General features: G+C 36.5%; 1 protein-coding gene across 4 annotated transcripts in view; it reads right to left on the bottom strand.

Annotated features, from left to right (window-relative positions):
- Positions 1-434: 434 nt before the first annotated feature.
- Positions 435-13,022, bottom strand: part of LOC124163329 (calcium-transporting ATPase type 2C member 1) — a 35,852-nt gene continuing 23,264 nt past the window's right edge. For all 4 annotated transcript variants that reach the window (XM_046540154.1, XM_046540155.1, XM_046540152.1 and 1 more), the window contains exons 15-21: positions 11,240-11,388; positions 10,933-11,099; positions 10,271-10,456; positions 8,874-9,021; positions 8,224-8,319; positions 7,869-8,010; positions 435-2,093 (exon numbers count right to left, since the gene is read on the bottom strand). In XM_046540154.1, the coding sequence (XP_046396110.1) occupies positions 1,972-2,093; positions 7,869-8,010; positions 8,224-8,319; positions 8,874-9,021; positions 10,271-10,456; positions 10,933-11,099; positions 11,240-11,388 (1,010 nt within the window). In that variant the 3' untranslated portion in view covers positions 435-1,971. The remainder of the gene's footprint in view (positions 2,094-7,868; positions 8,011-8,223; positions 8,320-8,873; positions 9,022-10,270; positions 10,457-10,932; positions 11,100-11,239; positions 11,389-13,022) is intronic.

The raw sequence follows: 13,022 nt of genomic DNA, 5'->3' as shown, positions 1-13,022 counted from the left end.
TTAGTTTTCATCTTCAAAAGATAACAGAATTGTAAAATAAGGACAGCAAACTCCCGATTATCCAAGCTAATGATGGGGAGAGGCATGTACTATTATTTAAGCTCATTGTCCGTTATTTTAGATAGGTTTCTTTTCCCAACCTTGATATTTTTAGCGGCGACAATGTGATTGTACTCTTATTCCTACTGCTCCACATAATACCTGGTTTCTAAAAACCATGCATCCATGGCTGCGAGATTGCAGAATCTGAAAAGATTGATTTTGCACGGACGCTGCAAATCCACTGCTAGACGTTGGGAACTACACTGTCACTGGGTAAACTCATGCACAAATAATCTTCAACATGGATAAACCACAGCCAGATAATCGGGAGTCGTCTGTAGTATACAAACAGCCAAATCAAGGTTACTTTCAAAATTGCAACTAGTCAACAAGACAATCTAGAAATTTATTTCAAAGTTTTGTTTTAACGTAGTACAAGAATGAACATGCTTGTAAGGTTTAAATCTCCATTTACAATAGAGTGAAATGTGAAATTTGAGTATAAATTGATTGTGAGATGAGCTGAAAATGCAATAACAAAGTACAACAATAAAGCCTCACAACAGTTAGCAAAGTTCTCTTATTAGGGCTAAGCTTACCTATAATTTTGCAAGTGGTGGCATAATTTATTAGAAAGATAACAGTGATGCACACACATGCGAAAATACAAAGGATGAGGGATTCATGGCATAAGTCAGCTACAGCATTTGAGTTCAACTGTGTGCCTACCAAGATCTCAAAACAGGAGTCTTTTGTTTTACCTAGAAATAAATTACTTACATACATTATTATTCAATTGTCAAATTAAATAGTGAAAATAGATTAAAACTCCTGAGATGACGTTGCACATCACACTATAATATATATCCCTGCTTTTAAATGGTTAATCATTTAAATTTGATTTAAAACATTCGCTAGCATGCAAGGTCGTTTGATATAACACTGGAAAAACATACAGTAAAAGCTTTATGAATGATGAACATCATTATCTCTTAATTACATAGAAATCTACAGTACATTTTTGGCAAAAATGCTGCTTCAAACTTTTAATTGGAAACATCCATTAAAATTGATATACTTCCTTGTCATACAAAATAAAATACATCACACTTTGATCACTCCTATGGTCCAATTATGAGTTTAAAAATAAGTTTCCCAATAAGATTTTTACTAACTAGTCACAACATATAATACTGAAAATTAATTTGAGTATGGATTCATACTCATAGCAACCATTTAATCAATACCTCTACTTTGACAGCACACACTTTAGTGCATTAATATTTTCAAATGTGAATATAAATTCTCATTACAAACATTGTGCCAGCAAGTTTACAGAGAAATTGCAACAGGTTTTCTTTACAGCACCACCAATATTTACTCACACTTCCATTTCAGCAGAAATGTTTAACAATTCTTAAAACATCTCAAAAAATGACATAACCTTTTTTATAATCTTTATGGCCCCACGTGGCCGATCCCAACATTCAATTATGTTATCACAGATCCTTGCTGTGCATTTTCAGCATTGTTCTTTCTATAATTAAGTATCTGCTAATGGCAATGAGATCTTATACTTTTCATAAATAATTATTAAAAATAATATTTTATGCAAACAGTTGACAGTGAAAAAGGCATTCCTTCCCAAAGATGTCACATTTTCCTATTTCATAGCAATGGAAATAAGAAACAAAGCTAATGCAAAAATCATCCATAGAAGCTTTGTGATAGGACAGAAGGAACACTGTCATTTGGAACAGATGGCACCCATTATACCTTAATTACTTCAAGTGAACCACACCCCTCCTCTTCCTCACTCAATAGGTGCCGATAGGAATGGACAAGAGAGGTAAAATACGAAAAGGGAGGAATGCCCTTGTCCAGTGAGGATCAATCCATGCGAGTCTTGCCCCTGGATTTCCTTAACTGTCATACAAAGTCCATGTCTGGCTTTACCCTCCTGTGCCTTTGGTCAAAGTGACGCTCGACAAACTTTTTAAGCTCGGAAAATATGAAGACGGTTGAAGTCAATGAGACCAGGAATAGCATATCTGCAAAGGAAAATAGTAAAATGATAACAATTAACCTGTTGAGCCTGTAAACAGATTAGTCAACTCTAATATGATTAATAAATGTTTAATTATTATGTTGTCTCATAGTTCTTGATTGGAGAATATCTCCATATTCCAGGTTTTTGCTGTGTTTTTTTGTACTAGACATGACAATTTCGCCGGGTTTCCACCAGGCGTATTGAAAGTCGACCTGAAGATGCCCAATGGAATCTCCCGGGATGGAAGCCCAGTGAAACTGTCGTCAATCTATGACAAACAACACTGCAAAAACCCAGAAGAAGAAAAGAGGCGATCAAATTATTACATAAATGGCCACTCTAGTATCAATGAAATTTCTCAACTTTCCAGGCTACCTTCAAAATTTTCCAAATGTTTACCTTGGCTCACCCATTCTTCCTTCTGATTATTCCCTTACCACTATTTTTGGAAGATATATCTGTCTTGGTATTGAAAATTGTTAGTACCTCATGATGATTGCCAGCCAATATAAACGTGTAGTAGAGCTGGTGAAATTAAAATTACGTCTGAAGTACGATATCTTAGAGTATCATTGTTTCCTACTGACTTTATCAATTTCTGGTCACTCTGCTATCCAAAAAGCAGAACTCCTTCACCTTCTCTTTCCTAGTTTCAGGTTGGTCTCTCCTCTTCTCTTCCGCTGAAGACCAATACTTATGCTTTCTTTGCATTCATTTTCAGCTATCCCTAGTTACACTATTTTTCATAATTAGGTACACCCATGTCTCGTATAGCACAATTTCGATTAGCGTAATTTCGATATAGCGCAAATTCGTTCTTCGGGGAAACATTGCAACGCAGTGTAGCCTAATCAAAAATCTTAAACGCTCTCATGATAAAAGGTGAACTTGCGCTAAGTACACACGAAATTTCTATCATTTTACGCATATGTAATATTATTGCTTGCCTCAAATCTTCTTTTTTGTTTATATATTAATCGAAATCCATTGCTGTGCAATGGCCGAAAGTATTACTCGTCATTGGGTACAGATAGCCGGCCTACCGAAGTAATTTATCTCGTCTCCTTAACAGAATGATAATACATAATTTAGATCGTTAATTAAGCGTGGGGCTGGTGGAAATGAATTTTTTTTTCAGCAATACAGTTTGAGACGTATTTTTGCCGTCATAGGTTATCGGGCGATTGACTTCCAGGTAGAGGGTCTATGCTAAAGCCTTCAAGGTCATCGGTATTCACGGGGGAGAATGGAGCGGTGGCCGAGTTGCGCATGAATAGCATCAACACATAAAAGGGTCCGCTATAGAGTCTCAAACACAATGGCTTCGTTCCCTCCCCGCAGTCGTAGGCCTTCTGCATCTCAGGAATACAGTTCAGCAGTGGAGGGTGATTTAGATAGAGCCATACAGAGTAAAAACCAAGAGAATATGCCAAAAAATAGGAATGCGTATAGAAAAATCAAGAATTTATCAAGAAAAACTGTAAACCTAGAAGAGGAATTGAAAGAGGTCAATTGCTTTGAAAATGGAGAATGTCAAAGCGATATTGTGCAGAAGTTTAAACGCACGAACCTTATTCTGACTGAAGACGAAGTTAAAACATCAGTGACCTCAGCCGCACCTACTTCAACCAAGCGGTCTACACATATGGAAAGTTCATAGTGAATCAGTACAAAAAGACGAAAGTGGTAATCACTCCGAGACATTTAGTGAAAGCTGCGGTTGGTTCCAGAATTTAAACGGCAAGCAGGTATTTTCAGTGCGGCGATATCAGGTGCATCTGCAAGTGTTGATAGTGCAGTCACCGCAACATTTTCTGATGAACTCCAAGCTGTGATTGAAAGTGGCTCCTTTCCCCCTCAACCAGTTTTTATTGTTGACGAGACGATATTGTTTTGAAAAGAATGCAATCTCGTTCATTCATTTTCAGGGAAGGAAAACCTGGGTCAGGTTTCAAGGCATTTAAAGGCTGTTTCACGTAGCTGCTAATGACTCGGAGGACTTCAAATTAAAATGATTTATCATTCATAAACTCCGCTAGCTATGAAATGGCATTCAAAGTAGCATTTTCCTGTCATTTCGATGAGCGACAAAAGGGCCTGGGTGACACAATAGTTGTTTTTAGACTACTTTGAAAAATCGTCAACTGCTGGCAACGTATTACGATTCCCTGAGATAGCAGATGTTAGTCCACCCGCACGACAGGAGGGAATTTCAAAAGCACGTAAGAATATTTTGTAACGTGAATAAAAGTCTTCAAATGCGTGCATACTATCTTTAAAGATGTTTTAAACTATGAAAAATTATATAAATAATGTTTTATATGGCTATTTATGGGAATATATATGTTTTAGAGGAAATTCAATACCCAAGACCTATGCTACCAGGAACGCATCCCTATCTTCCCAATGTTAAAACGCTCTCGTATAACGCAAATTCGTATAGCGCAAAGACCCCAAGGAACGCATCCCTTGCGCTATACGAGACATGGGTGTACTGTAAATTCCTTCAGGTATATCTCTATCATTCATTTTAATTAGTGATGGGTCGATTCCAAAATTTTATCGATTCCGATCCCGATTCCGATTCTGTCATTTCGATTCCGATTCTACCGATACCGATTCCATCGATTCTGATGCCATAGTCTCCAAGAAAAATATCACTTAATTCCAGGCAACAAGAAAACCATTTTAAAAAATATTACTCTGTGAAAGAGTCAGTTGAAAAAAGCATCTTTCATATCATCACTATGTAATTAAAATATAATAACTAAATTTCAAAACGGAACATACCTGAAAAGTGTTGTTACATGATAGGTATTACTTTAGAATATTAGCACTCATGTTTAACTTTAAAATAAAAGTATCTCATTTAATATCTATCTTTTATTGATAATATCTTAACATTATCAATAATGTCTCACAAATTTAGTCTCCTTTCACAGACTTTACATTTTTGCTCAGAAAGCAAAGCATCTTCACTCTGTCAGTATAAAGCCTGTTGCATTTTACTTCACATATTTTTCCTGCAGAACTAAATGTCTTTCACTGAACACAGGGGATGGCGGTATGGCAAGAAACCTCTTCGCTAACACTTTCAGCCTTGGGTAGGAGATACAAGTCTTCCAGTATTTCCCAGGGAAGGAATTTGGTGGTGCATTCATCTCTGATAAATAAGCTTCCACTTCAGCTTCAACAGCGTTTGCTATAGTGACTTTGGGTACTTTTCCAAATGCATAACTGTATCTTGACCATATACCTGTCACAGGCTCCCTAGTTTGCATTTGCTCCTTCGGAATATAATAGGTATTTCCAAGAAGCACTTTTTGATCTCGAGTCGAGTTGAAAATTACTCGCGAGTATCGAGTCGAGTGGAGTATGATAATTTCTGAACGAGGCATGTACAGCAATGCATACTACAATATATTCTACTCCAATTTTCTATGATGAATGTCTAGCCTAATGTAAGAAAGAAAATATAATGAGGATCGTTAATGGTTATTGTTAGAAGTAGGAGATGAATGAAAACTAATGTGTCTTCAACGGTTCCATAGGCACAATTGAAATTAATTAACCTCAAGTAATATTTCTACCATATATATGTATCCAAACTACAAGGGAGACCCCTCAGTATAGTAATTTTCACAGCTATAATTAAGATAACATACTACGATTATGAATCATGTAATATTTGGCCCTTTCAAATTCTCAAGCAGAAAAACCAATTATTCTACATGCTCAGCCAGCAGGTTTTGACGCCTCCATGTTACAGTATTGCTGCCTGCAGAAAATTGTCGTTTGCTACACACTTGTGTGACCTAGGTGAGACGCGCGGTGAAGGTGGAAAGGGAAAAAGGGTATCAGTTGTTGCCCTTCACGGAAACAGTTCATTTTTCTCTCTCTTAAGCATGCTGACTTAATCTCTTCACTTTACTTCAATACCCGAGCCATATTTCTAATGCGTGGGGTGGTTCCGAAAAATATCCAATCCTTAGTATTTTCACTCGAGTAATGCGCTTAATGGTCTAGTCAATCTATACATAATCCTTTTTATCGTCCTCAGTTTAGTGTTTTAAGTCAATGAAGACGATTATCCATTTTTTAAATGACGATTTTCAAGACTAATGTTTTAAAAAACTTGAAAATTCGGCCTGTTACCGAGCCTCAGAGTTCCGCGGCGTGTAGCTCAGCCTTGACGCGCGATTGAAAAATCGCTCTATTTCCTTCGTCGCAAACTTTTTTTCCGAGATTTCTAATTAGTACTCTTTAGAAATCTCTACTTTATATTGTAATTCAAATTTTTCGAGTTATATTTTTCGTAAACGAAAGTTAATGTCTACTTTATGTCAAATTTCACGTGAAAAACGGGTCGGCCATTTTGCGTTGTAAAAGCAGACAGATGAGAGCCAAAATCTTCAAAAGTCATTGAAAGTATAGGCAAAGCACCAGATCAAAGGAATATTGCGTTTTTTATTCCTTAAAACTCATACCAACGCAAAATGACCTGGATAAATTCAAATATTTTTGATGAAAAACGATACCTCTCGTGGCATTTAAAAATTGGTCATGTTTGGGCCTCTGTATCTCACTAAAGTTTCGTATTTATGTAAAATGGCATATAAATCTATATCTGGTAATTATTTATGAGTATTTACGCTAATTTTCATGTCTCTATCCCCAAAAACTTTTTTTGGGCTTTATTCCAGCTTTTTCCGATTTCGGACCAGTGTGCGCCGGGTAGGAAGACGATCGGCCGCCGCGGCTGGCGTAAAGGCGCTATAACTATAGTGTATTCGGCAAGCTGAAACTACCAGGCCAAGGCATTAGAATGACTTATCGGCTTTTAAAACTGCATTATTACATGAGTTTCATGATAGCGCTTCCTGTCGGCAGATTGCTGGACCTACTAGCCTCGAAAGCTCTGTAGCCTTAACTGCTCGACTCGACATTCGTGATGCTACTCGAAACGCTCGAGTTGAGTACCAACTAATCGACTCGATTTGAATTTTGGAGTACTCGCACATCCCAAGATATGTGTTTTTTTATTACGATTACGTGGCGCGAAAATTCGAATGACTGTTGGAAACGCGGTCGTATATAAATTTGTGGGTTGAAGTACTACTGGAATCGGAATCGATTTTTCACTTTGACAAGTACTCGTTTTCGATTCCGGTTCTTGGTCGGAAATCGAGGAATCGAACCGACCCATCACTAATTTTAATATAATCTTTCATGATTTTTTTTCAAAGATTCCCTTCACTTAAAATTGCATTCTAAAAGAGCTATTAGAACCCCCTAATTTTTCTATCAGACGTAGGAGAGTAGCTTTGCTGTTCTTATAATTACAAGTTAAGGGTATATAAGAGTCCCTTGAGCTTTTTTTATAAACCCTCACCATAATCCAAGTAAGTTTTGTGCTTTCAAATAAAATAGCAGAATTCAGGTAAATGCTTGTTCTTTTGAGTAATGAACAAAGAGTATCATACATTGCAAAATATCCTTTTTAACTTTTCATTTCCAAAACTTTATACCTGTGGTAAAGCATTCTTTTCCCAGTACACACATTTTCTTCGTGTTTGAATTCTTGTGCTTTATGGAGTCTTAAGTAAGCATACATAATGAAAACAGTAGCAAGGTTTCTTTGCCACAGAAATCTTAAGCATTCTCTTAATTTAATACTAATTATGACAATGAAACTTAAAATTTATCATGATTTCATTCGGTACTGAAAGTAAAATATTACGTAATCGCATTTTTTTAAGATATCTATTTCACTTACCACCAGCAGTAAGAGCCTCAGTTTGGAATACTTTTTGGAGAGGAGGAAAATAAATTACTAAGAGTTGTCCAACAATTGACAGAGTCACCGCCACCAGAAACATCTTATTGCTGAACAGTCCAATCGTGAAGATAGATTTTGTCTGAAAGAAATTTATTACCACATTATTTTCAACCCATTATCATGTTTTATGCTGAAGGAAAGATAAGATACCGTACAGATAAATAATTGGTCAGAGCAACTCAATAGAATACATATACTATCCAAGAAATCTGTTAATTTAAATGTAATTATCAACTCTAGCTTCCTATGTTATAATTGATTGGCATAAGTTGCCTCTTGTATTCATCCCTACCTGAGATCGGCAACTGAGAGCATTGAACATGTCAAAGAACACGAAGCAGGTGAAAGTCATTGTGGTATCTCTTGGAGTAATGGTGTTGTCTTCCATCTGAAAAGGCAAAAAAGTACACAGGTAGTCATTAACTTAAAAGTGCACACTATTAAAGACATCAATTAATATTGAAGACCACATTATAGCACAACCATGAGTGAATAAAGATGAGCAATATACTCCATTCAAAAGTTAACCACTTTATTTAGAATAAAAATACCCCAGTGAAAAACGATCTTTGTATGGTGAAACATAGTTTGTCAAATAACCCCTCTCTATAACAATTTTATTCAGTACTGCTATTTTGAAGTAAGAATACCACTGATTGAATATCATTCGCCAAATCGTCTTAATCTGACAAATGATGGTCTTCTAATACATAGCTCTCATAATTTACAATAAAAAGACTAAATAGAACAAAAGTCATATCCCTGATTGATACTTTATGCGATGCTGATCTAAAAATAACAAGTATAATGTAAACAATGAATTATGGCTCCACTTGAGTTCCCATAAAACATTATGAAATCACAGACTTCAGGTGGAATACAAGCAAGAGCCTTTAATCTGTAAAATAAATAGAAATGGGTCCAATTAAGACATCATCTTACCTCTCTTTTGAAAACCCATAGTGTTCCACCAATGATGATAATTGCTGATAAAATAACATTGCAGACCAAGGAACGCGTGATCATGGGCTCCTTGACATTGCGGGGCTTCTGTTTAACAACATCCTTGTCAACAGGTTCAACACCCAAACTAAGCAATTAAAGCAACTTTGATTACTATCTTTTACACAATCAATTATACATTTATAGCAATTGCATTGAACTTTTACACAAGCATTGCATTTTTTTACTTTCGTAACTATCCTCATATTGGTCTTCAAAATGTGAATAAGAGAGAAGTATCATTATAATTATTTAGTCCAAAAAACATGTTTTATGATTACAAAGGGTGATAATTTGGGATTCACTATAAGAATTAGTGCTGCATCAATTTTGGTAAGATTTTCTGATTAGTAAGCAAGTTGCAGTCAAAAGGGATCAAATCTATCAAAGGTACGCTGAATGATGCATGACAGTAGCAACATTACATAGTTGGTTGAACTTGTAAAATCTTTAATCTTCAGATGCAAGCACTTTGAAGAAATAATTTTTGAATAAACAGGTTCAACTGAAAAAAAAATTCATTACGATCCAATATTTTTAAAAATTACAATGCAATGGTAATTAACCCCTTGGTTGGGGGCAGAAATTTCCTTATATTTCACGTGGTGGGGAGCAAATCCACCGATTTTTGGAGATGCCGTTTTCGAAAAAAAATTTATAGTAAAGCTATTGCACAAAAATGGCAATATACTTAAAATATTGGTATAGAACCTCTGACAAAGAAAAAACATGCAATGATGCATTAAGAATGAATATTCACGCCTTCTCCGCATAACATTGCGATGCGACAGCACGCGCGACGGCACACGCGACTATAGTCGCGCTCCACACATGGGGAGCGGAGTCCACTTGCGACTATAGTCGCTCTCCCCAGTTAAGGGGTTAAAGCAAATATTTCTCCACCAATTCAGAGTATACATGACCACTTTAAAGTAAACTAAATGGTTAAAACTAGTAAGGCACATTTTCATCAGTGAAAAAAAGACATTTAAACTCTTCCTTTGAAGTTTTATGAATACCAATTCCTTCATGAAAGATCTCCAATCTGGTATTTGTCCCATTTGAACATTTTTGTGGCTTCTAAAATATGTACTAGTTTGAAAAACAATAAATTCATGATTCCCATTAGTTTTTATAGAAAATGCCAAGCATAATTTGTACATGAAAATGATCATGAAGAAGTTCGTTCAAAAACAATCCATATTCCAATCCTGGAAGATGGGTCTTTTCCAAGTAGATCCAAGGCCTATCTCATTCTGATGCCAATGAGCTTTATATTAATGTTTTCCATCACTGTAGAAATATTAGGCATAAAAGAAGTTTCATCTGTTCTTTACCTTTGAGCTGGGGGCCCATCCATGATAATATTGATCCACAAAATCTGCATAGCATTGAGAGGATTTGGAATGCCAATGAGAGTAGCTAAAGCTATCAATGACAGTGCAGCAATACTGGTACTAAGCTGGAACCGGACAAAGTTGCGAATGTTGTAGAAGATTCCTTTTCCTTCTTCAATGGCAGCACTGCAAAGTAAAGTTCACCCCACGAGTTTAATAATCAAAGTTGATACATCACATTACCACAATGTGGCCATGATTTAGCCCAGACCTCATTTGCTAAATAAACATTTGGGTGAATAAATGTGAGTGATTGACACAGTATAAGTCTGTAAAAGTGAGAGGTGATGAGCATCCAGAATCACTCTACATGATGTCCACTTCTCATGGTTAAAACTTACAATTAATCACATCAGTCATCACTTGCACAGTTGAACTCCCTGAATCTGAATTTCCCAAATCTGGTAACACCCATAATACGGCAATATTTCTGTTAGTGCAACTAGGTGTTATCTGCATTTAATGTTAAAGGCGAACATGGATGATGAATAATTTTAAGTCCCTTTCTAAGTGTATATTTTAAGCAAGAACAGAAAAAATGCCAATTTTTTCAGCCAATTGTCTTATAAATGAATTACAACAAAAAATAATAGTCAACTTACATAATTGTGTGGAAATCATCATCTACAAGAATCATATCAGCAGCTTCCTTGCACACATCTGTACCATTCCTTCCCATTGCTATTCCGATATCTGCCTTCTTCAGAGCTACTCCATCATTCACACCATCACCAGTCATACCAACAATTATACCATTCTGTTGAAGAGCCTATGAAAAAAAAAGTCAGGAAACACTCAGAAAACATATTTTCATCATCAACTTTGAGCTATGATAAATGCTTTGCAGTGGAAGCTTGGTTTGATGAGTGCTCATAATCCCCTATATTTATTGAGATATTAATGCATTACCTTTACTATACACAACTTGTGCCTGGGTGTAACTCTGTAGAAAACACTAACTCTGCTAATGATCTGCTCCAGCTGCTGTTCACTGAAAGACTCAATCTCTTCCCCAGACAAAACTTGCATGTGCTGAGTGTCAAGACCAATCATGGACGCTAAAATTAAAACAAAAGAATCAATGTTAGCAAAATAAATATTAAAAAATAACAATTAAATGAGAACAGTAAGAAATGTACAGGTGCCAACGAATTATGATTCAACTTATATTTAAGTCGAAATTTCAAAGAAAAACCGGCTCTTTATCAAAAATGGCTTTCCTACAGTACAAAAATAATTCCACTTTAAATCAACGCTTACATCAAGGGAGATTCACAGACAACAAATATCTGGCATGACAGAAATTCATTCTCTCTTTCCATAATTCCATTTATACCAAATCTTACTTGTGATAAATATATGCAGATTCAAATTGAGTAATTTGCCTATAAATGATATTTGAATGAATAATACTGATCAAGTTCCCTCATATTGTTACAAAAATACTATGCTCATAGGTTCTAATTCTCCACAAATGAAAAGACTTTCTTCCTCCCACATCATACACAAACAGCCAGCCAAAGTTTCAGACCTGCATCACAGCTGTGAAATCCCTTTGATTCTAGGTATTTCCTTATGCTATCATCACCCTTACTCCCTTTTTAATTCTTCAACTACAGTCCTGCGGACGAGAGTTGACCGATGACAGTGCAAAAGGAGGGGCGGAGAACCCTACGCCAACACGTTTTGCAGCCAATTGCTGTCACCCAAACGCACCCTACACCCTCGCCTAGTCATACAACATTGTCACATACATTGAAGCACCGAAACATGCCTGAACCACCAAAACGAGCCCTTCATTTGAATCACCAATACAAGGGATTCTTCCTTTGGGTCCTTCACACCACAGAGGTTACCTCTATGCTTCACACTCGTCATCCCCTCCGGCTCCTTTCTTCACGGAAATTTTTTTTTTTACATGTGATGCCTTTTACTCTTGGTGGCCGGTCTGAAGATGCTGTATTTCATTCCCTGTCCTAAAAAATGATGGCACTCAGCCATGCCTTCCCTTACTTGGATGCTGGGGATCCCTTCTCTCCTACCCAAGTAAACTTCAGACGGCAGCACAAAGGTCTACGTACTCTAAGAGATATGAGATGTATTTCATCGAGACATTACGGCAGTGTACTTCAAAATGAGGTTGAGAACAACTGACCATATGCACATAACACAGTCCAATTACAAGGAGTTAAATTGCCCAGCTCTTCAGCTCTGTTATAAACAGTGGCGGATACAGATGGGGGGCGCGCGCCCCCCCTTTGCGGGGCCACCCGTATTGCCAAACATAGCAGAACCATAATTTTAACTTTTTTATATCATAAGATGGCATTGTCTTGAATGTGTGTTAAATCACTTTAGTTAAAACTTCTGAAGCTCTGCATGTGACTTGATTATTTTTTATTGCGATAAAAGTAAAGGTAACTCAAGATGTCTTTTGCGCCCCCCCCCCTTGAATTTTCTCTGTATCCGCCACTGGTTATAAATAGCCTACACGATACAAGGAAGTAAAACAGCATATCCCTAATTGACTGCGATAGACATACTGACTACTACAGCAAACACGACACATCACATAAATTACCACATATTGGCATAAATTGTATGAAAAATTGAGGTGCTACAGAATGTTAAAATCTGCACAAACTCAAAGATCTTACTTGCCACCCTGTGACTAAAAATAGCATTTTAAATA

Source organism: Ischnura elegans, chromosome 8 (assembly GCF_921293095.1).
Source record: "Ischnura elegans chromosome 8, ioIscEleg1.1, whole genome shotgun sequence".
Lineage (NCBI taxonomy): Eukaryota > Metazoa > Arthropoda > Insecta > Odonata > Coenagrionidae > Ischnura > Ischnura elegans.
Note: the sequence above shows the minus strand (reverse complement) of the source record. Positions and strands in the feature narration are given on the sequence as shown.